Raw genomic sequence first — 25,010 nt, forward strand, 5'->3', positions numbered from 1 at the left:
GAGACCACAAAGCTTTTTTTTCACTTTTTTCAGTAAAATGTAGTCTGTTATTATCAGATAAATTAAACTGTCGACCCAGAGCTGTTTAGAGACAGTTAAACCGTCTATCAGTCTGCAGCTTTTTCAGTAAGCAGGCCACACCTGGGGCCATGGAACAGAGGGGTTTGGCCCCTCCCAGGAGAAATCCCTGTCCCAGCCTGAGCCCCCGAGTCTAAGTAGGTCATCTGCATATAGAATCATGTTATTTTAATGATTTTCCTGCCTCAGTCATCATTAGCTGTGTGGTTTTTCTAAGTTCTTGAAAAGTCCAGTGAAAAAGCTTCTAGTCCACACATGGTTACAACACTCAGCCAGTGAATGATGATCAGAGTTACAGACGTCTGAGCAGCAGAATGTCGTCCTATGAGTTAGCTGGGTTCTCATGATTAGTGCTGTCTATGGTGCTGACGTGACCACCATGATGTTGCCATGTTATTGAATTTGTCTTTGAGTAATAACCAATTGTTTGTCTATGATAATGATTATATTACATTTCTAAATGAATTAATATTTTGTGCTCTAACTTTGTAACACTCATAGCTTGTAAACAATCAGTCAATCCAGTTCAAACTGAGAGTTGTCCTCCACTTTACACACAGGATTAAAACCTCAGCTCAGGCTTTGAGCTGCCACTGGAGCTGAAAGCATATGACAGAAACTAAACAAATCACTTTAGGTCAGCGGAAAAACAAAAGAACTCTTGATGCTTATAAAGCAGGAGAAGGTTAGACAAAGTTAAAACAAGTCTGTCAGAGGAAGAGACAAAGTTTTCAAACTGGAATCCCGAAAGAAAACAAGACAGAGAGATGTGTACCTCTAAAGAGCCCAGAACAACTACCAAACTACACAAGTTCAGGACCGAGCCGAGTCAGGAATCATCAAAGAAAACCATCACTACAGTCCTGATGTCCCAGAAATGGTCTGCTGTGGAGGATACAGGCCAAGAAAAACTCTCCTCAAGGATGAATCATGAAAAAAGAATGTATGTGGAGATTTTGAAAAAACAAACAAACAAAAAAACTCAAGTAGTCAGCAGCAAAACTGGGTCTGGCTCTGGATCATGGCTTTGCCTTCCAACAACCGGCCAAAACATATCTGGCTCCAATTGAAGAACCAGCTCCAGAAACCCGAAATGAACCTTATTGATCAGCCTGCACAAAGCCCTGACTTGAATCCCATTGAAAACCTGTAAGGGGGTCTGAACTGAAGACCAGGGTCCATGACAGAAGAGCATCAGATCTGGAACTTGAAAGATTAGCCAAAGAAGAACAGGCTGGGATTCTTCAGGAGATGTGTCAGAGATTCTTAAAAACTACAACAAACGACTGCACACTGTGATCCAGGAACAAGGAGACACAGAGCTGACTGTTAGCATCAGGGGGCTGATGATTCTGACCCTGGTAGTTTTTGGTTTTTATAGTTAACATCCAAAATAAAAGTAGGATGTTTGGAAAAGTGGTGTTAAAAAGTAATTGATCTGTTTAACAACACCTGGGAAATTAAAAAAAAAAAAAATCAAAACTTTAAATTTCAAAGGAAAGCCAATGACTTTGACCTCAACTGTATATTGAACAATCTGTTGTTGTTATAAAAACCTGAAAACAAAACTTACTTTGACTGTTCAGGTCCACCCACAGAAAGAAAATAAATGCCTGGCCAGTTTCTGGTGCCAGAACTTGAGCAGTCTCTATTATGAAACACTGTTTGGCATAAACAGTCACTTATTTAGTCCTAATAACTTAATCTACTTTTCTTCTCTGGTAAAACAGCCAGAGGTTGTGTTCTTCCTGTGTTTCTGAAGAGGGCAGACAAAGGTCAGCAGAACAACAAAACTCCAAGCTTTGGTTTAATTAACACAGATACTCTCACTGGCCTCTTTATTAGGAACACCTGTTCAACTGCTCATTAACACACATATCTGATCAGCCAATAATGTGGCAACAACTCACTACATTTATGCATGTAGACATGGTGAAAAGGACCTGCTGAAGTTCAAACCGAGCATCAGAATTGAGAAGAAAGGTGATTTAGGAGACTTTGAATGTGGTGTGGTTGTTGGTCTGAGTATTTCAGAAAATGCTGATCTACTGTGATTTTCAGCCACAAACATCTCTAGGGTTTACAGAGAATGGTCCCAAAAAGAGAGAATACCCACTGAGCAGCTGTTCTCTGGGACTTAATGCCTTGTTGATGCCAGAGGTCAGAGGAGAATGGAACAACTCTGGATGGTCTATCTTTGAATGATCAGAGCACCTCTGAACACACAACACGTCCAACCTTGAGGCAGATGGGCTACAGCAGCAGAAGACCACACCGGGTGACCCTCCTGTCAGCTAAGAACAGGAAACTGAGGCTACAATTCGCACAGCAACACCAAAACTGGACAATAGAGGATCAGAAAAACGTTTCCTGGTCTGATGAGTCTGGATTTCTGCTCCACATTCAGATGGTAGGGTCAGAATTTGGCGTCAACAACATGAAAGCATGGATCCATCCTGCCTTGTATCAACGGTTCAGGCTGCTGCTGCTGGTGTAATGGTGTGGGGGATATTTTCATGGCTCACTTTGGGCCCCTTAGTACCAACTGAGCATGGTTTAAAGTCCACAGCCTACCTGAGTATTGTGCTGACCATGTCCATCCCTTTATGAGCACAGTGTACCCATCTTCTGATGGCTACTTCCAGCAGGATAACTCTCCATATTATAAAGCTGGAATCTGAAAAACTAGTTTCTGGTTTCACTGAACTCCAACTGCCTCCACAGTCCCCAGATCTCAATCCAGTAGAGCTCTTTTGGGATGTGGTGGGACCCAAGAGTTTCTCATCATGGGTTTTCAGCTGACAATCAAGCAGTAACTGTGTGATGCTATCATTTCAATGGAGCAAATTCTCTGAGGGATGGTTCTAAGACCTTGTTGAATCTATAACACCAAGAGCTGAGGCAGTTCTGAAGGTAAGAGGGGGTCAGACCTGGTACTAGGAAGATGTAAATGATGAAGTGGTTGAAATGACACTAGAAGGAAGAATGGGAAAACTGTAGGAACCTGACACTCATTTTTGAACCTGACACTTTTATTCATTCTCTGTTTAATGATACCTGTTTGTGTTGATCTGATCAAATAATAAAGATCTTAATCAATAGACTATTTGTGAGATTTTATCGTCCCAAAAAGCTGACTATTATAAAAAGTAGTGTTGTTACCTGGGCACATGGTTAAGGAGAGCTTGAGGTCTGTAATTAGGAAAGAGATATGTCTTAAACTCCTCATTGCTGCTAATGCCCGGCCAACTCTCTTCTGTCGGAGTACCTGGAGACAAAGAAGTGTTGATGTCTGTGGTCACATGTCTTATTTAACGTCATATTTTACTTGATTTTAAGGCTGACTTGTGAGACATTATCATCTTATACAGCAAACTTACCCATGAGCCTAAAAATTAGGTGTAGCTCCTCCTTCACTGTGGCTCCAGGAAACATGGGACGACCTGTGGACATCTCGTACAGGATACAGCCCACACCCCTGACAGAGGAGGAGATGAAGAACAAAGATCCCTCATATATTAGAGGGCTGTAGGGGAGGCCTTGTTTAATAAAAACACACACACTTCAAAGAGAGCTGGTGCTAAGTACAAACACTTGTACTGTGAGTGGGCACAGAGCCGCCTGTTTGATGAGAGCACACGCAGCTAGGTGAGCTCACAGAAGATGAGCTCTTCCACATTTAATCCTCCGAGCTTTAGCAATGCTCGACGGCTCCTCTCACCATGGCAAACTGCTAATGAGCAAAAACACTAAGGAAAGTGCAAACAGATGCATTACAGTTTATTGTATCAGTCCTGACTCATCTTTTCTAACAACCTGAGAGAGCTGAATTGATATGCATGATTCATGAACATCCTGGACCTTCCTCCGGCTGTTAGACATCCATCTAATCCCAGAGTAAACACAATCACTCAGCAACAGAGCTGCACTGTTTGAGGGTTCCCTGAGGGATCACTCTGTGAAAATCTGTGTGGATCTAGATCCAGGTTGAGACCATCTGTGGAGTCAGTGGGGAGAAACTGGGAAAATATGATGAAAAACAAGCAAATTTGTTGCTTCTGTTCAAATCAAGTGAGTGGGGTTTTGAAATATGTTTCAGATGTTTTGTCTATTTAATTCAGAAAGCAGAGGACTGTCTCATGTGCAGATATATCCTCAGCAGCAGAGTGATTTTAATCCAGCTCTGAGCTGCATGTCATCTCCTCTCCCTAACCATGGGGTTGTCTGGCTCTCTTCTGTGGTCACGTTAGACAAAATGCAATCATAAAACTGTATTATTAAATCAAAGCCATGACTGAGGCTTGAGGAGAGTAATATTGCCATTTCACAGGGTTCAATTTCATTGAGTCTCATCACATGGTAATTGTTATGCAGTGTTGGAAATAATGGCATTAAAATAAATGTGAATAAAATGTGATTGTTCTTCTTTGGTGATGGGAAAACACATGGCAGACACATAAGTAACAAGAAAATCACTCAGAGAGCGCAGACCTCCACCAAGCATAGTGTGATTGTCACCAACACTTTAGTCCTACTTTAATGTTATACTCCCTTTCAGCAGACTGTCTTCTACAATTTGATGTTAGTTGCAGGTTTGTACGATAATTTGTTTCCTGTCAGTGTTGAAAATTATGATGACCCAGTACATTTTTCATATTCTGGATCTTTGTATCCAGATTATTGCCAGATTCTGGATCATACTTTAACATCTGTCAGAAATTATTGTAACCTCATCTTGTATTATTTTGCAAAACAATCCTACCATTTATGGTGGAGTTATATACACATATGGTGAAAACAGCCCTATCTCACAGTGATAGAGAATCCTTTAAGAAAATCCTGGATCCAGACGGTGATCCAGATCACCTCCAAAATTTAATCACTTCTTCCTTTTCCCATTTTGAACAATTCCTGAAAATTTCATCAAGATCCGTTCGTTACTTTTTGAGTTATGTTGTTCACAAAGAAACAGACAAACTCCCCCAAAAACTTAACCTCCTTGGCAGAGGTAATGATGAGTACAATCATGTCGACATGTTGTTTTTAAACAAAGAGCTGATGCTGAAGTAAACTTTTGAGCTACAAATATCACACAGCTACCTGTGTGTGTCCGTGTAACCTGCAGTCAGAGAGGATCTCCTGCAGCGTCTTTGGATCAAACCAACTAGGGGAAGAGGGGAGGATACTTTTCAAGGTTAGAATGTAGAGCAAAAGGTGCCGACTTGTTTTGATTTGAAGAAAATATTAGAGATGACAGGATCATACCTAAAAAAAGGGGGTAATCAGGGGAAATTACAAGTTGGAAGTGGAATGGGTTAAAAAGCAGGAGAATCCCTTCTAAATTGTCCCCCTCAGCCAGACACAGGACAGGAGCTGCTGTAATGTATGCAAGTCTGTCAGGTTAAAACTGGTGTTTTCAGAGTGAAAGTATGCAGGCACTACTTCAACGTCATTGGTCCCTCGGTTTAATCACAGATCAGTGTCCTGCTTGATTTCAATCAACTTGTGCCACAAACTCTGCCAGAAATCTGGGTGTCAAGATTGATGACCAGCTGACCTTTTAAGTTTATTGTGGCCTTGATTGCTGGATCTTGTGGATATGCACTCTATAACATCAGGAGGGTCAAACCCTACCTGACACAACAGGCCACACAGCTTCTGGTAAAAGCCCTCGTGATTTCACGCATCGACTACTGCAGCTCTCTTCTAAGTTCAGTTCAGTTAAACCTCTGCAGATTACCCAGAATGCAGCAGCATGTCTGGTCTTTAACCAGCCCTGAAACAGCACGTCACCCCAATGTTAATCTCTCTTCACAGTGCCCGCTCCAATCAAATTCAAAGCTCTTCTTCTGGCTTACAAAACACTGACAAGAGCGGCTCCTTCCTACCTGGGGTCCCTCATCCAGGTCTACACTCTTTCTCGCCCACTACGCTCTGCTTGTTGTCATTTACTTCTGTCTTATTTTGATTGGCCAGTTGGCGGTGTTCCCACAGCATGGGGTCTCTGGCGCTGCTGTTCTGGTAGTTGTAGGCTGAAAAGTTTAGGACTCTCTGGTGAGGAGCTGTACTTCTGGCACTGTACAACCTGTTGGACCTTTAATTTATTCACACACTCATGCAGCAGCCAGCTGTAGGTGAACATTTCTAGTATGCCTCTTTTTTTTGTAACGTAGTGTCACACAACGGCACAACCAGTCTTCCTTTTTAGAGATCAAATAAGAAATCTCACACCTTGAACATTTCCTGACTCACCACATGTCGATGGGTGTGGAGTACTCAGTGGAGCCCAGCAGCACGTCAGGAGGCCGATACCAAAGAGTTACCACTTCGTTGGAGTAGGTTTTAGTGGGGACTGACTTGGCCCTTGCGAGACCTGGAGAAAATAACATTTTCAGAGTTTAACAATGTCAGGCCTCAGTGAAAATACAGTGGCGTTTGTGAGGCTTCTCTGTAAACCTTCTCTGTGAAAACAGTCAACACCTCTCCCTGTGGTGCTCCTGTTGGAACAAAAATAGCCTCTACAACAGAGTCAAACATTAGGATTAAACCCCTTTTAATCTAATCAGCATCTCCTCACAGTATCTCTGGTCTAACATGAAAACAGTGTCATCTTAACGAGTCTGAAACAACAGTGTCATGAAAGTGTTGTGATAGGAACTCCATAAGCTCATAACCTGAGTAACAGTTATATTGAAACTGCTGTAGAGTCAGGGAATACCAGGGGGGTTTATTTACCCACTTCAGCACAAAACTGAGAAAAGTCAGGCGGAGGGGCACAGTTGCTAGGATACGGGAAGTAAAGGTGCTAAAGTAATCAGCGTAGACGATCTCCAAATAGCTGTAAAATATAATTGGAAAGGGATGGTGGCAGGAAACATGCCATCTTATTCCCAAGCGTCAACGTCTGCATGAACTGATTTGCATTTGTAGACACTCATATATATTCTGTATGTGAGCATGATGTTCTCCGTACCAAAGTCAGCCAGTTTGAGCTCGCCCCTGTCGTTGATGAGCAAGTTCTGAGGCTTCAGGTCTCTGTGGAGGATTTTCCTCTTGTGACAGTAGGACAGACCACGCATCAACTGGAACATGAAGATCTGGAGGAGGAGAACAAGCGTTATAATGAACAAAATCTGCAAATCTTTTCTGAGACAAAGATAGAGAATGAATTAAAAGTACAGTGGCAGTCTAACATGTGGATAACATTTGAAGTACCACCCTTAAAACAGACATATCAGTGATGTGACAACATTTGCCATCAACTGGATCTACCCTTGATCCTCTTGTCTCGTGAAGGCCTATTTCACTTAAGAGGGAGTATTCTGCTTTCTCATATTTTAAACATGGATATAAAGTAACAATGCTGGAAGTTCATGCAAAAAATGTGCAGGTTTTGTTGTACAAAACCCTGCATCTGTCTGTAAACTGATCAAACTGGTCTGGTTCTAAAAATAGCAGGAGAGCTTTATGAGACTTTGTGAAATGACGAGGTCATGACTAGTTAATGACGTTGGTGGAACAAGCCTCAAACATAATGGTCTGCCCTTAACTTCATCGCCCACAGGCCTCCAAAGGGAAATGACCAATCAGAAAGAGGGGGTTTGTGGAGAAGGGAGTCTTAGAGTGCAGTCACACTGGTAATCCATACCGTGCTTAAGCATGCTTGAAGCCTAAAGTCCAGTTTGTTTGTCAGTGTGACTGCAAGTGTGCCGTGGCCGTCACTTCTCTGCTTTGGCAAACTTCAAAGAAGTGTCTTTCAGCGTGATTCACTTTATGCACAAGCACAAGTACAGAGGCGTAAGGTATGATCGCTGTGACCGCTCCTCTCAACAACCACTTTTTGAACAACTGGGGGGGCCAGGGAAGTACTCTGATGAGATTGCGCCCTGTGTAAACACACACTTCACAATGACATAGGCAGGCCATGCATGTGCCTTAAGTCTCCTGGGGGGGGGGGGGTCCATATGAATATGGCACAGTTAAAATGGCCAGTGCGTAGATTGTACAGTTAATAGACATAGTCTCCTGACATCTGTTTCTGAAGCAGATTTTTGAAGCAGATCGGCTGTCACGGCCATATTGAAAGTGGTAGGGCTTCGAGTACAGCTATAGGCTCCCATCAGTCATGTGAGCGGGTTGTGTCTCTGATTGAGTGAGCTCACAATCTTAATATCCTCTAAACTACAAAATTCACTCCCTGTACAGTGTGTATCGATGGTAAAATTAGCGGCTCAGACAGGAGATGTTTTTTGAACCAGGTTGTAAATAGGTTAATTTCTGCTGTGAAAACAGCTTTTTTTTGGCTTGGTGTGTGTATGTGACTTCTGGTACTTCCTGCCTCAGCCTCAAGCGGACACTAGAGAAACAACAGATTTTAGCACTTCCACATTGTCTCATATTCTTGGACTGGAGGTTGCTGCTTGGGCCAGTGTGACCGCGCTCTTAAAAAGACAGCAGGTGAAATGAGGAGTTTTAGAATGACGCTGAAACAAGATTTTTCTGAAACAGCAGGATGAGAAATATAGCACTTTTTATGAGCTGTAAACCATGTTTAGATATTGGGTACCAGAGGGATCATTACCGACAAAGGCCCAATGATTTTAACCTCCTTTGCAGACACTTCAGTGTCTCGGGGCTTCAATGGAAAAAGTACAACCACTTTTATTTCTTAGTGTGAATGGTTTGAGAAGAAACTGTTTTCAGGACTTCAGGACCAGTCATGGCACGTTTGTTGATTTTAAAGGTCAGATATGTAGCTTAAAGGCCACACAGTTCCAGGCTTAGAAGAAAATGAAGTGTTCACTCACTTACTAACAGGCTGACAGAGGGTAGGATAGAGTGGGTATATAGTGGGGTTGACTGATAAGCAGACAAGGAGACACTGAGAAATAAGAAATCCATTTTTAGATAATACTTTATGTAGCCATATGTGACTCAGTCCCATTTATGACATTTAAACTCAAACAGTTATAAATTTCCTTAAGCTGGTGTTCATCTAAAAGGTAAGGTGAAGTTATTGAGCCACATGAGATGTAGAGCTGGTTATCATCTGCGTATATTGATAACTAACGTTGCTCATTCCTGCCCGGTCTGTCTTTTTGTGGAACAACAAACCAAAACATGTAGTTGAAATGAAATTCAGAACAAAGACATTCAATAAAAATGTATGAGTTGAGTTATTGTCTGTACATACATGAAATCTTATATGTAGAGTTTGGTATCTCATGTTACTGCCGACAAGTCGTTTCTGTGCCCGAAGCTCACCTTGACATTTTGCATGCTCATGAGATTCCCGCAGTTGTCCAAATACTGTTTAAGGTCACTGTCCTGGAAGAGACAACACCCACAGTCTTTACATTCAGCCCGTCAATAATTCTCTGGCGCGTCTGAGCTCAACACATGACAGTCTGACTGCTGAGGTACTCACAAGATACTCAAACACCAGAGTGAGGCAGCGTTCGGTGTGGATGATGTCGTGCAGTGTGACGATGTTGGCGTGTTTCAGGTTCTTCAGGAGAGACACTGGAGGACAAAGGGAGAGGGGAATTAATGTTTTACGCTGAGATTGGCCTACAGCACAACAACAGTAACAGTGCAAACTTCACATGAAGTGTTTCTGGGTCAGAAAAGAAGAATCTACAAGTCAAAAGAGTCCAACTTTAAAGGAATTTGCAAGTTTTGGCCTCATAGCTAGTTTCCAGACTTCAACAACCTGTCCATCCATCCATTTTCTACAGCTTATCCTGTTCAGGGTCGCGGGTGGTTGGAGCTTATTCCAGCTGTCTATGGGCAAAAGGTGGGATACACCCTGGACTGGTTGCCAGTCAATCACAGTGCTGACACAGAAAAACTGACAACCTTTCACGTACACGCTTACACCTATGGGTGGTTTAGAATCACCAATTAACCTGATAAGACCGTTTTCAGTCTGTGGGTGGAAGCCAGACCAACTGGAGAGAACCCATGCATTCATGGGGAGGACATGCAAACTTTACACAGAAAGGCTCACCTGGCCCGAATCAGATCTTTTCGTGTTTCGCTTTTAATTGATGGAATGTGAAGTGTGAAGAAGCACAACACTTTTCATAGACTGTACTCAAGTTGGAATAAAAGCTCAATTTTTAGAGAATATAGCACATAAAAAGCTGCAAGCATAGATTAATTAAAAAGATTCTAAATTGACTTATGGCTAAGTCCCGCCCAGTGGGTATAGCCGTCCAAAACACTCGGACATTCTCCTGCACGTCCACTAAAATACATTGCAAAGGGTCGGTTTTTGTTAGGTTTTATAAGGTTTTTCTCAGATTTTTAGTTCAAAAACGTTCAAACGCTATTAATGAATTATTATTATTATTATTATTATTATTATATTATTATTATTTATTTATTTATTTTATTTTACTCCTTTTGGTTAATTTATTAATACTATTATGTGTTTTTATTTATGTATTTACTTTCATTTATTTAATTGCGTTTCCTATTCTTGCTGATTTTATGTTTTTTATGTTTGGTCCTCATGGTCTCTCTTTGTAGACCGCATGGTTCTTGTATTGTCTGGGTTTCTATTAAGTATTATAATTTATGGAAAGGACCGTTCCACCCTTTGTCCTTTTACACTGCTTTTTGATTTTATTTTATTGTGCTTATTGTTTCTTTGTTTGTGCTGAATGCTTGTAAAGCACTTTGTAAACTTTGTTTTAAAAAGTGCTATACAAATAATAAAATTATTATTATTATTTATTAATTAATTATTACATGCAACTCTGACACAAATGGATAAAGCTGAAGAAAAACAAAGTTTCTTTAACATTAAAACCACCACTGCAGTCTGATGAACAGTTTGGTATTTTCTCTAGCGTTTGCTAAAGTTAGCCAACTGTTAGCTCCTAGCTGTGCTGTTCATCATGTCCCTTTGTTTGTGGGAGTTCACTGACCTATTTCGTCCTAGTTTTTGTACTTTGGTGATTGTACATCATTGTTAGCTGTCGTCCAAAGGGCTCTAGTTATACTAACGTTAGCTTCTGGAGCTTAGCTTCATTAGCTTATCTGTAATAGCCAAAATGAGAAACAAAGGTTTGCAAACATTAGCTGAATGATTTTGTGTCAATACTGTCGAACCAAACTAACACACACAAAAAGATGGTAAAAAAAAAAGGACATTATTTTTTTCTCACCCACTTTCTCATGCTAATCCTCTGTCTTGTTGTCTAAGATGCTAATGGCAACGAGATGCCGTTGATCACGTTTGATAAAGTTGGGATCTGTAAATTTTGGCTTGTGACTGAAGCTTTTTATTGACCCTCTGAACAATAAGATGATTAACACATCCCCTTATTGTCTAGTTAAGACCATTTTGGTGACCTCAAGATGAAATGTGATCTTCCTGTCTCCAAAAATCATCAATAGCATCCTGTGAAATGTCTCCTACCCTGTTGAGTGAGTGGAAGGGGTGTGGCTCAGCCATAGGTCAATTACAGTAACAGGATTAAACATAATTACTTACTTCCGCCCAAATGAAACTTTATTCATTCCTAAGGACAATAAACTTTGACAGAAACCAGTATGAAATGTGTGTGTGTGTGTGTGTGTGTAGTAGCTCCACCTTCTCTGATAGCGGTGCAGGGCGCTCCCTCCTCGTGCTCCAGACGGATCTCCTTTAACGCCACCAGGTTCTCTGTGAGTTTGCTCCGCCCTTTGAACACTGTGGCGTAAGTCCCCTGTGAACACAACCACAAACATGAACTCGTGTTTTGTTTGTTTACTTTTGTCTTGTTACACACCATCAAATCTCAACAAAATTGATTTGAAGAGCTTCTTTTTTAAGTCAACCAAAATCAACCCCAGGAAAGAGATAAGTTAATTTTCTGTTTATGTTTTCATCCCCCGTCATGTTAAATGAATCAGATCTTAAGTCATAAAAAACAAGTGCCCATGAGCAGCATTACACTTAAGTAATGCATGATGCACCGCAAAAGTTTTGTATTAATCCATGGGTTGCAATAATTGAACATCTGATTTCTTACTATCACAGCTCATCCCTCAGTCAGCTCTGTACTGCTGACTTTCCTCTATCACTGTGTGGGTGTTATGATTACTACAGATTAACTTTCTGGAAGCTAAAAGGAAAAAAAATATTCTTCTGTATTAAGAAATGATGATGAAACATAATGATCTCTTCTCTAATGACCACATGTGAGACTCACAGTTCTCCGCTGCCTACAAACCAAACCTTTGTGAAGCACAGGTTATGATAATTGACCACAAAAGCATCTCATTCAGGCCCTTCACTGCTTTTATCTGCCGCTCAGCCTTGTGACTGCGACTAATGCAGACAGCTTCTGTCACTAATCGTTCCTCACTCCTTCAGGCAAAAACTGTTCTTGGATAAACGCTGGGATATTCAAAAGGCTGCATCGTGCAATGTCGAAGCACTCCTTACTCCACGACATGTTGGATTGAGCACATGGTGTGGATGCTAATTGCAGACTGTGTATTTTGAAGCTTAATGAGTTAAAGCACGAAAGTGGACCCATGGGGGTGCCAACGTTTGTGTTGTTTTAGCTTGGAAACAAAAGGGAATGTGATGTTTCTGTTCTGACGGGCTGCCCTCCCCTGTGTCGCTCAGCAATCCCATTAAGTCTAACGAGGAATCAGATATAGATCTGTCAGTGTGGTTAAAATGATACACGAGAGAGATGCATGATTGACTCTTCGATCCATCTTCAAGTCTTCATGTGTTGATCTATGGCTGCTGTTGGTGTAGCAGCTGTGCACTAATCTCCCTATTGAGACTTGCTGTCAGATGTTTCTATCTAAAAAACTTTAAACGTAGCACGTGTGAGTGATTTGATTGACGTACCTCTCCCAGTTTTCCCAGCTTCACATACGTCTCCAGTTTTCCAAAGCCGATGTCTGACTAGAAGCAAGAAAAAGACACATCATCACCTTTCATTTGAGAATTTTAAAAACTTACTTGCACAGTCTTCATGACTAAAAGTTATTTTTTTAATTAATGTCAAATAAATCCTTTCTGACTTTATCAGCCAAACTGTAGATTTTAATACTGAAGGTACTCAGTTAATCAAGGGAGGACAGATAAGGGGAAAAATAATTTGCAGAGAGGAAATTTGCTCTGTAATAAGAGCTGACTTGAAGACTTATCTCCAGGTGGGTGAGTAGAATAAACAAGAAGCTAATGCGGGTAGAGTAATGAGGTTTTTATGGAGGTTGAGTGAACATAAGCTGCACAGCAATCAATACAGGAGGAAAACTGATTATGTCATAGACAGATGAGGTTTGTCATGTTGCATTATTATGACTGTAAGGAGTATGTATAAAGGTTGGTTGCTTAGGATCAACACAGCAAGTCCACAGTTAATATGTTATGTTTTCCATTGTGCAGCCAATGTCTCTCAAGTGAGCACAGCTGGCCTTGTTTATCCAACAGATGCTGGCTCTTTGGACTACTTGTTGTTGTTAACAAAATGATAAAAAAGCCAAAATCTTTCTACCTGAGTTCGAGGCTGTTACATGTGCAGAGTGGCTGAGTGTTTATGTTCAGGTACTGACCAGTGAGGCACGGCGAGACATGCGGCTGAGAGGTTTGCAGGGAGGAGAGTTTTCACTCTCCAGCTGAAGTTTCTTGAGAAACTCTGGAGGCAGACGGATGTCCATGGGCAGAGACATGCGCTTACTGACGTCCTGCAAGAAGCCAACGGACACAAAAGTTGAAAACAGACTAATGTAACATGTAACTGTAGAAAAAATGGATGTCATCTTGCTCGGCTTGAAGGGAGGTTGCCACATAATCTGCTCCCGTGATGGCTGGCTGCAGTATAGGTCAAAAAATCCTACCCCCCAGTCATTCCAGATGGGCTGTGGTCAAACTTTAAAAAATGAATACACCTCTTAGAAATGTCTCTTACGTCCAAATGTTGTGGTGATTTGAAAATATTATTTGGCTGCCTTGTATTAAGGTCCTTTTTTTACTGAAAAGTTTCGTTTTCATTGGTTAAAATAGGTTAAAAACAAGGCTTTACGGCACGTGTAACGATTATTGACAGCTGCAGTTCTTGTGTTTTTTTTTCCCAGGGATCGTTAAATACTTTGGGAGGGAGAGCCAAGAAGAAATAAGACTCTTGAAAGATAAATAATAATATTTACTTTTGTCACCCAGCTCCACTTAGACTCTCTCATTGCCTCAACTGCACAGACTCTGCCTGCACAACTGCTGCCAATGGCGGCGCTTGTGACGGGGGAATTTCGGCTTCAAAATGGAGCCATGCAGTCCACTTTGTATACAGCCTATGAGCTGCCCATCAACTCACCAAAAACATAAGCAGGACCACATTTCTCTGTCTTAGCTTTGCTGCGCAGGCCCCCAGTGGCTTTTAGAATAGATTTTTAAATTTTATCGTGACCTTGCCTCTCAGTCCCTGAACGAATTATTCATCATCATGTCCCTGCCAGGACACTAAGATCAACAGGTAAGTTGCTTCCAGTCACCCCCAAAACCAGATACAAAACTAAAGGTGACAGAGGCTTTGTGTCACACTGTGGAACAACTTGCCTTGGCATATCCACTCCATGGGGTCAACTGAGGTTTTTAAATCTTCTCTCAAGACTCACTTCTTCTCCCTGGCTTTTAATCAGTGTTTGAATAGACATCTGGCATGACTTTCCATGTTATATTTGCTCTGATTTTATGTATTTTTTATGTATTTCAGTATTATATGTTGTTATTTGTGCTCCTTTTAATCTATACAACACTTTGGTCAGGGCTGCACAGTGGCACAACGGTTAATGCTGCAGTCACACAGCTAGAAGGTCATTGGTCCGACTCCCAGTTTGGCTGGTGGGCCTTTCTGTGTGGAGTTTGCATGTTCTCCCCGTGCATGCGTGCGATCTCTCCGGGTACTCCAGCTTCCTCCCACAGTCCAAAAACATACTCATCAGGTTAATTGGTGAGTGAATGGTTATCTGTCTCTGTGTCAGCTCTGTGATTGACTGGTGACCAGTCCAAGGTGTACACCGCTTCTCGCCCAATGACAGCTAGGATAGGCTCCAGCCACCCGCGACCCTGAACAGGATAAGCGGTATAGAAAATGAATGAATGAACACTTTGGTCAACCGGTTGTTTTAAATGTGCTCTACAAATAAAGTTTGAGTTGACTTGAGTACAATCTTGGGACCCTTAAAGGTTGATGAGGGTTTTTCATCATCTGATGGAAACCAACTTATTAGTAATTTAAGCATAACAAAGGAAAACCTCCAGCCAGATTGAAATGAAGTACTTCAGATAATTCTTAAATCTGCAGTTCTGCAAGATTTCACTTGAGGCTGGCTGCAGAAACACTAGAAAGCCAAAAAGCTGATTTGTATCACATTATAATACATGTTTACAGCCTGATTCAAACAAGTTTGAAAGGCTTATTTCTCTATTAGCACACATTTACAGGAGGTGATCTATAACTTGTAATTTCTCATATTATTAAACTTATCTTTTTGCCCATAAAAGGGCACGGCTAACTTGACTGATAAGGGAGTACCCATAACTTTCTAAAAAGTCTGCCTCATCCAACTCAAACATATCCAGGGTTAGCTATCGATTAGCATTAAACACTTTCCTATGCAGCACTTACTGTATACCCGCAGAGCAAATGCTGTCTTTATTTTTGCCAAGGGCAACTGTGGAGAGTGCTGAGGCTTTACTTCATTAAACCAAGACTTTTTTGATTGATTTCTCATTGATGGTTCTAATGTTTTCTGCTATAGCATCATGATGTGCATATCTTTAACAAAGTACAAACTTAGAGAAGAGATGGAAGAAACTTTTTCCAATGGGGTCAATAATTTATTACTTGCTCAAAAAGTTTTGATCAATAACAAATGATTAACTGACTATTTGCTGCAGGCCATTATTTGTTTGGACGGATAAATAAATCTCTTGGTTTCCATGTGTTTCCTGTGAATGTGTAGATTCATTCCAGGTAATTCAACTTCTTCCCACAGCCCAAAGACATGTTCTTCAGGTTAGTTGGTGACTCTTTTCAATATATGCAGGGGTGAGTATGTATGTGTCTCTATTTGTCTCTGGTTTTTGACCATATGCTCTGTGATCCACCAGCTCTCAGCGGCTGCGTCTTCAGTCCAGCATATAGCAGGACAACCAGACCGTTGGAGTGGTGACACTGAGGAGGTCCCATGCGTCCTCTAATGGGCCTCTCCTTATTTATGTCCAACTGTGAAACTTGAACCCTGTTGTTTTCTGTCTTGACTCTGCACATTCTGTTGTTTTTTTTTGTACTTTATTTTGAAAGTTGTTGTTTGTTCTTATGTAGTTTCCGTAAGCGACTTCCTGTCCCACTTACGGCTAAAATACACCAGATGCTTCTGCAGTCTGCCTTCACTCTGTCACAGCAATAGATCAGATAGGTTTCCGATCAAGCCAATGTGTCATCTTACACTGGATCTGCTCCGTTACAGTCTGGCTGCAAAGCTGGACCATCAGGTCGCAGGTAATACGTAGCCATCCTATTTTTGCCGGATGCAGAGCTGTGATGTATAAATTCAGCGTAGAGAAGATCGAGTTCCTGTTTGGGGACAGGAAGTTGTGCATGGAAACAACCTAAAAACACCAACTGACCTTCAAAATTCAACAAACTGAGTCAAAATCATTTCGTATTAAGCTATAACAAAAATCTGACATAATGGGTGTAGCCAGACCAGTGGCCATCAAGTTTGAGGCTTTACAGCCCAACATGAATAAAGTCTGTCAGTCAAGCAGCTTGCCAGACTGAACACGCAGCCGGTGTGAGCGGACAAACACACAATGGAGCAGAGCCGGACTAAAGACATATCTGGTGTATTTAAGGCATTGGTCTTCTTTCTGTGAATTAAAATGTCACTACTCTGGTAAGCCAAAACGGAAGAACCCAGAAGGCTCTTATCAGCTGGAGCTGAGAAACACACAGAACGTGAAAGAGCAGAGCTGGTGTGAGCTGACATATTGACTTGAATAGAAACCTATCTGATCCACTGCTGTGACTGAGTGGCATCCCGTGTACTTTGGCTGTTAGCCCTGTGATGAACTGGTGACCTCTTCCTGGGTGTATCCTCCCTGTCACCTAAAAAAAAGCTGTTATAGGCTCCAGCCTACGTGATCCCAAACGAGATCAGTACAGACAATAGATGGCTGTATGAATGACAGCTGTCTGTAAATTACAGTAATACACACCAGTCAGATCTTTCTGACGTCTCAGTCACTATAAAACACTCACCATCATCAGAGTTGTCAAAAGTCTTCACATTCGTTTCTCAAGTAGAAGTATAGATAGTAGGGTTAAAAAAGACTTTTGAAGTTGTAGTATCAACTTGAGCTTTTTACTTCAGTAAAAGTACTAGTTTCAAAACTACTTAAAGTATAAAAGTAAAAGTGTAAGGGGAACAAATGCCATTAAGGACAAAAGCTTAGGTTGCACCACAGGAGCCTAAAGTGCACTGTAAAGGCCATCATGACAATAAAGTTTTGTCAAAATGTTAATGCTGGAAAATTTGGAGCAGCTGCTGTTGACCAATTGGATCTTACTAAACATGGAATAAATCGCTTTGAACGAATTGAGGCTTGCTATTGTGATTGATTCATTTAGACACTATCAAAACACCTGCAGTGTTTCCCCTATGATTATATTGGGGAAGCGCCCCGCCACCCAATGGCAGCACACCCCATCCATCCATCCATTTTCTATACCGCTTAGCCTGTTTTAGGGTCGCGGGTGGCTGGAGCCTATCCCAGCAATCATTGGGCGAGAGGCGGGGTACACCCTGGACTGGTCACCAGTCAATCGCAGGGCTGACACATAGACAGACAACCATGCACGCACACACTCACACCTAGGGACAATTTGGTGTGACCAATTAACCTGATGAGCATGTTTTTGGACTGTGGGAGGAAGCCGGAGTACCCGGTGAGAACCCACGCATGCTCGGGGAGAACATGCAAACTCCACACAGAAAGGCCCCCCGGCCAAGGTGGGGATTTGAACCGGTGACCTTCTTGCTGTGAGGCTGCAGCGCTAACCATTGCGCCACCGTGCAGCCCCCGGCAGCACCCCCCATGTAGGTCAAATTCATTTGATTTTCCAAGTAGTGCCAGACTAAAGCATAAGTAGTTTAAGGTTACCATGGGTTATTTTCTGAATAATTGTTATGTTTTTCCTATAAGAGCCACCATCCTTATAAAGTGCTGTTTCCTGTTTTATGCCAGCAGCAAGCACTGGGTCTTCTTCATGTTGACTGGCTGTCACGATGTACAGTGTGTTCACCTGGGAACTTCACTGTGCCTTATTATTCCAACTCATGCTCAGACAGTGTTATGTTTATACCTCTCATACAACCACAATCCAATTTACTCTATCCAGATGGTGCAATTTATCTGGATTGGTTTTTACTTCTTGTGTGTGTTTTTGGTGTTGTTGGTGTTTTGTTTTGTTTTTTTAATGACAGGTTGGAATAAAAATGAGCCAAAATAAAACAGGAGTTTAAAATGTAGGGAGTAGAAAGAACAGATATTTGTCTGAAAATGTAAAAGGCAGAAGTAAAAAGTCAGCCAATAAAACACTCCAGTGAGGTATAAATACTAGGGCTGTCATTTTAACGCATTAATTAGATTAATTAATTACAACGCAAATTAACGCGTCATAAAAAGTAACGCAGATTAATCTGGATCCCAAACCCGCAGGGCATTCAAATACGCACTTATTTTCAAATGTCTAGCATTTACAAACCGTTTGTCCCACATGAAAAAAGTGGTATTCTCGTCAGATTTTCAAATTTCCGACGGTCCCTGAATGTATCACACCTAGCAACATGCTTTGAACCGGGGGGAAGAAAGAGCGGTGTTAAGGGGACTGCTGTCCACATCTTGTTTATTCACACGTCCTTTTTGAAAATCTGCAGAAAATCAACCGTTTGCTCTAGCTCAATTCTGTAAAAAACAGGTAATTTTACACTCTTTACTGCATCAAACAAGCCCTGAATGATCGACATATATCCTGTATTTAAATCTATGAATTCTTTGAAAATTTCCTTCCATCTTCCTGGTGTCATGTTTCAGCTTGGGGCTGCTCTGCACCAATGAGCAACAGTTTGTTTGTTCAGAGCATGTAAAACTGAAAATACTTCACTTTTCTTTGATCAAAGACTTGAATTAAGTGTTTTGTACATAGTTCCTCACAGTTTTTAGCCTTTAGCCCTGGTTCTCCTGACCTCATAGAAGTATAAAAGTTCATATTGCAGTGAAAATTGAGTCCACATCGAGTAAAATTGTGAACAGAAGCAAAAAACGTCCTAAAAATCAAATCAGCTTATCTTAGGTGCAGGACTGTGTAGATTGTGTAAAGACAGAACCATAACACTTTTTTTCATTTGTGCCTTATGCCTCAGGGTACCTCAAAATGTGTTGTATATATTCCCACCTTATTTTTTAATGTTTTTTTAGTGTCTTTTAATGTAATTTTAATGTCCTGGAATTCAAATTATTTATTTTGGGACCTTAAGCAGATATGAGATTAAAATGTGATTAATTTGATTAATTAATTACAAATCCTGTAATTAATTAGACTAAGTTTTTTTAATCGCCTGACAGCACTAATAAATACGCAAAATTTCTACTTTAGGTAGACACCTCTGACCATCACTGGGTTACAATCCTACAAAGTATTCTTTAACCAAGGAGGCAATAGTTACCTCAGTTTTTAATCCATTAGACTCTCTAAGCTCTCAGTCCTCTTCTTCCCCTCATAATTATTTTGTATTCTTCTTCCTGGGCACTCACTCCCCTCGGGCACAACTCCACCTGACTGTCTGCTATGAGTATGAGAAAGGTTCAAAGTGAATCACGCTCTCTCCATGGGGAACTCTTCTCCTAAAAAAGTGGAGCTGCAAATTCTCTCACAGCTCCAATAAAAAGTCCGGTGCTTTGGGGAGAGCTGAGAGCTTCAGAGGTGACTCATCTCATTGAGCTGGCAGAGGTGGGAATACAGACAGGACTCCATGGAGGGAGGAGTTTCAGCAGGACCAAACCATTTACCCGCGCTCTGTTGATACCGCCAGCCTAGCGTCTAATGCTTTAATGTGTACTTGAACACAGGCAGTTCTCAATCAGTGCTTTACTTCAAGGTGTGAATTACTGTGGAAGACGAGCCTCTGCAGCATGTGACCACAGCGTGACCAGAAAACGAAGTAAAGTGATCCTCACCTCCATGGAGAAACGTCTGTGCTGGGCCTTGCTGTGGTACTGGAGATGGGACGGAGACTGAGCACCCGGTGTTGTTGGCTCAGGGCTGACAGGACTGGCATCATGAGAGGGGGGACCCAGTCTGTCTGGAGTCAGGCCTGGCAGAGGAAAAGCATCTTTAATGAGCATTTATAGATGCAATGACAGAGACTGTGAAACAGAAAGTATCTTTTTGACCACAGAAAGCCTTCAGGGCAGCTTCAGTCATAAAATGAAAAGCTGTCTTTTTCATTGATGGAAAGTGTGCTAGTTTTTGTTTCTTTGATCATTTATCTGTAAATTCAAAGACGTTTCCTTCATCTGAGGTTTAAATATCCACGGCAAACATAAATCAATGGTTTGTTCATTATATAATCTCCTTCAAAGTTGTAACTGTAACACCTTTGTGCGGATGAAAAGACTGAGGTCACCTTCATACATTTCTCTTCTTGAAAGAAATATGCTCTTACTCATCATTTTATATTTCTAACCAACATACTCTTTCAGTTGAGTGGGCACCAAAGGTGACTTAATACTTGTTATTCAGTAGGCTTTAGCAGGGATGGTTGGTGATTTTGTCACCTTTACTGAGAGCCAGGCTGTTCCTTTGTCTGATAACAGTCTTAACCTGAGGTGCAGCCAACGCGCTGCTGGCTGCAGCTCTGTAAAGACAGTAATCAAGCTAGTGTTGAACTTTGTGCAGAGTAAAGAAGGTTTTTTAGTGAGGATCTGTACAGATTGCAGCAAGTGTTGCATAGTACAGCAGATCATTTCCAGCCTGAAAGCTCAAGAAAACAAAAAAGACCACAACATGCAATCAGTGTTTCAGTCTCTAAAGTTGTTTTGAATGCTATGAGAGCTCACGACTCTACTCAACAATGAGTGGTTAAATAAGAAAGATTCAACAAGAAAGGTTCTGGTGCTGGGGTTCCCAAAGTGGAGGTTCGTATCTCCTGGCCAGTTGTGAAACACTGATGGGTGGGCTGAGAAATGCCTTCTAAAATTCCAAACTCTTCCAAGTGAATTGCATTTTTAAAGGTAAAAACAAAAATAGAGGTCGAATTTTACATAAAATCATGCAAACAGAAAATCTTTGATCTGTCTTCTGCATTTGTTGCCACAGAATACCCGAGGTGACTAAGGCTTTTTACACGTGCTTTCAAAAATGAATACCCCCCCCCCATTCATGTTTAAAAATGCTTTTGTCCACATGCACCTGGCAAATCTGCCAATGAGTGCAGCTCAAAGCATGCCAAACCCATGGCTGTGTTTTCAGACGTGAAACCTGTGGCCATCCGATCAGGAGATCAGGAGTTTGTGAACCAAAAACTCTGTTTCCTGGGTTCCACCTGAAACCATAAAACCAGAGTTTTTCAAAATCCTCACTTTAGCTGGAGTTTTCAGAAAAAAATGTTTTCAGTGACATAAAACTGGGGTTTCGTGTGGACAACTGGCCTAAATGTCTGAAAATAGATAGATAGATAGATAGATAGATAGATAGATAGATAGATAGATAGATAGATAGATAGATAGATAGATAGATAGATAGATAGATAGATAGATAGATAGATAGATAGATAGATTGATTGATTGATTGATTGATTGATTGATAGATAGATAGATAGATAGAAACTTTCCAAAATGCATGGCTACGTGAGGACATGGCAGAAGCAAGGATAATGACTGGATCAGTTATAACATTAATTTTGGAAAAGCTGAAACATGTGCACATAGGTAGCCCCATTTTCTACTGATAAGCCAAGTTAAGAAACTTATGAGATCTCTGGTCTGTTTTTGACTTTTTTTCAAATTAGCCTGTTGGTATATTCCCGTGGCAAGGGGTTGCCAGACTAGCTCTATCATTTTGGAGGGTTGCAGGTTTATTAACTCTTGCTTCATTGCATAATAAAAGTTGTATCCTGTAAAACAAATAGCTCAAACACTGGCACTGTGATTCATCACTCTTTTACGGGTCATACTTTATTAACATAAAAAGACAAATAATAAAAAAAAAAAAATAATGATAAGAAAAGCAGTGTGGTTTTTCTCAACAGAACAAGCCTTTAGCTGAACATCAGAGCCGAGGTCTCTCCCCTGGAGTATTGACTTGTTGACCGTAACAGACTGATGTGATTGCGGGTTGAAGTAGTTGAGTAGTCAACCAGTTAGTCTACCATTCAATACCAGCACACTGAGAGCCAGTACAAGATTACTCGATGACTGTCTGACTGAACTGAGAGGGATCCGTTCATTGTGTTCACTGAACGACTGGCTGACTGAACGTGTGAGACTGTAAGTCCTCAGCCTAAGTCACACACACACACACACACACACACACACACACACACACACACACACACACACACACACACACACACACACACACACACACACACACACACCGTGCTGACTGAAACACGATCCATTGAGCTCGTCTTTGGTGGATGTTCAGACAGTCAGCTGAGTAATATTTAGTTGATATAACTTGCAAACTGAAGGCAGCTAAAAAAAAAGCACATACATTTTGTGCAGCTAAAAATTAACTAATGTTTCATAAAATATTTGCTACTTCCTTGGATTTGAAGACATAGGAGGAAGATGTAGGGGCAGGCTTGAACAACACAAGGCTTCCAACTGACTCCGACCTGTTGTTCTACTCAGTACATATCACTGACATAAAAGGGAGTGTGAGGGCGGGCTTGGGTGAATCTTAGGCCCCATTTCATCCGAAAACGAAAAAAATGCGGTGAAAAAATTCTGTGTTCACACGGGAATGCAGAGGGACTGAAAACGCTGTACTAGGCATGCCAGGCCTGTAGGTGGCGCTATAACTGTCTTGTCCAGAAGCCGCTTTTGTTAGATTTCCACTGAAGTACAGTTGGACAGATTATCTGGTGTATTGGTGAATGCTCAGAGCAGAAGTGGAACAACAGATGCACATTTTATTGAAAGACAGTCAGCAGATTCAGCAGATTGAGCAGCACAAGCACAGCACGGTAGTACGCAATACTTTTGCATTTCACCCTAAAACTGTTGTCGTGTGAACGGCTCCTTAGGGTGTTAAGAGAATGACTGAAGACAGGAGAGAGGAGAGCACAACTGAAGTTGAAAAATGAACAAATCTTTTCAGGTAGTGATTCACTTCAGTTCATTTACCCAGATGATTCATATGTTTTGAACAAATCGGTCACAAAAGACTCATCACTATGTGAGACCACTACGCTACGAGCAAACTAGGCGAGCAGAATGAAAAATATCCAGCCAGTGTAATTGGAAGAATGGACTTTGATCCATTAAAATACAAAAAATGTGTGTGTGATGTCTTTGATGCCTGCTCGGTGTCTTTTGAATACCTGCTGTCAGGGCCCAGGAACAGTTTGATCTCCCATTTCAATGGCAAACCACGGCTGTGTAACCCGGGATGCGAGTGTGGTGTCTGAAGTGGACATGTGTCTCCATTTCATCCACAGCCTGGGGCATGTGTGTGTGTGTGTGTGTTTGTGTGTGTTACAATCATTCCCTCCCAGGGTGAATAAAACACAAAGTGCTTTAACTCCTTGTTTCCATGGGGACAATGGTTAACAAGGGTGGCTGGTCTGGACGTTAAAAAGACGTCTAATCTCTTCAATGGCTCCATTCAACTAACACATGATTTACAAATACACACAAACATAAATATTAACTACATGACCCATGTTCTTCCAGTCCACATTCGCAGCTGCTGCTGTGTGACACTAAAAGGACGAAGAAGCCAGGCAGACAGAGGTGAGGATGGCCCTCACATTTTAAATAAGCAGACGAGCTGAACAGTGAGGTCTAAACGGGGACGCAGCAGCCGTTCTCCTAACAGTCCACTTTGTGTCAGATTGATCGACAGTCTCAATGGGCTGGGGGGATGAAATGACAACCTGTTTGCTTGTCATTTGAATATCACAGCTACACTGCGCCTTTGATCTGCCGATGCTAATTGGGGTCAGCAAAAGCGACACTGATATGAGCACACAGAGACGATCACAGACACAGACACACACACACACACACACACACACACACACACACACACACACACACACACACACACACACACACACACACACACACACACACTGAGCCTGATTGCTGTGAGATATGGATGGATGCCTGCTAGACATCCTGTTAGAGAAAGGACAATCCAATATGGCACACCACATGATGCTTTAGCAGGGTTTACATCTATAATGGGTTAAAGCGAGGACAATGTGACTGTTAAAAATAGTTTTTCTTTGTATGTGGCCCAAACTTTGATCCGTTATGGTATTTAGAGATTCAATAATAAAACGGTTGTATTACAAATGGTCAGAGTATCACACATAGACAGAGCTACTGTCCTCAAGACTCAACCCTAAGCTGATGGAGTTCTGAAGTGACAATTTGCTTGCTGACATTTTTTCTGGAACATATTTGTGAGTGGTTTTGTTGCACACAGACCCAATCATAACACAACTGCAAGGATACATAACAAGACCATGATCATGTTGACAGTTAACACAGCTTTGTGACTTCTAGAATAAGAAAAAATAAAATAACCTTTCATTACACAAAAGGGAAATTTACAGAGTAACAGCAAAGTGTATCGTGCAAACGGTACAATAAGAATAGATAAAATATAAAGATAAGT

General features: G+C 41.4%; 1 protein-coding gene across 3 annotated transcripts in view; it reads right to left on the reverse strand.

Moving 5' to 3' along the window:
- cdk18 (cyclin dependent kinase 18) overlaps positions 1-25,010 on the reverse strand; it is an 85,004-nt gene that overhangs the window by 16,760 nt on the left and 43,234 nt on the right. For all 3 annotated transcript variants that reach the window (XM_074666651.1, XM_074666642.1, XM_074666661.1), the window contains exons 3-12: positions 20,336-20,472; positions 13,648-13,779; positions 12,938-12,994; positions 11,681-11,795; positions 9,506-9,600; positions 9,343-9,405; positions 7,052-7,175; positions 6,331-6,451; positions 3,459-3,556; positions 3,241-3,346 (exon numbers count right to left, since the gene is read on the reverse strand). In XM_074666651.1, coding sequence (XP_074522752.1) covers positions 3,241-3,346; positions 3,459-3,556; positions 6,331-6,451; positions 7,052-7,175; positions 9,343-9,405; positions 9,506-9,600; positions 11,681-11,795; positions 12,938-12,994; positions 13,648-13,779; positions 20,336-20,472 — 1,048 coding nt within the window. The remainder of the gene's footprint in view (positions 1-3,240; positions 3,347-3,458; positions 3,557-6,330; positions 6,452-7,051; positions 7,176-9,342; positions 9,406-9,505; positions 9,601-11,680; positions 11,796-12,937; positions 12,995-13,647; positions 13,780-20,335; positions 20,473-25,010) is intronic.

Source organism: Halichoeres trimaculatus, unplaced genomic scaffold (genome assembly GCF_033239565.1).
Source record: "Halichoeres trimaculatus isolate MK-OKI-2021-1 unplaced genomic scaffold, fHalTri1.1 fHalTri1_scaffold_1, whole genome shotgun sequence".
Classification (NCBI taxonomy): domain Eukaryota; kingdom Metazoa; phylum Chordata; class Actinopteri; order Labriformes; family Labridae; genus Halichoeres; species Halichoeres trimaculatus.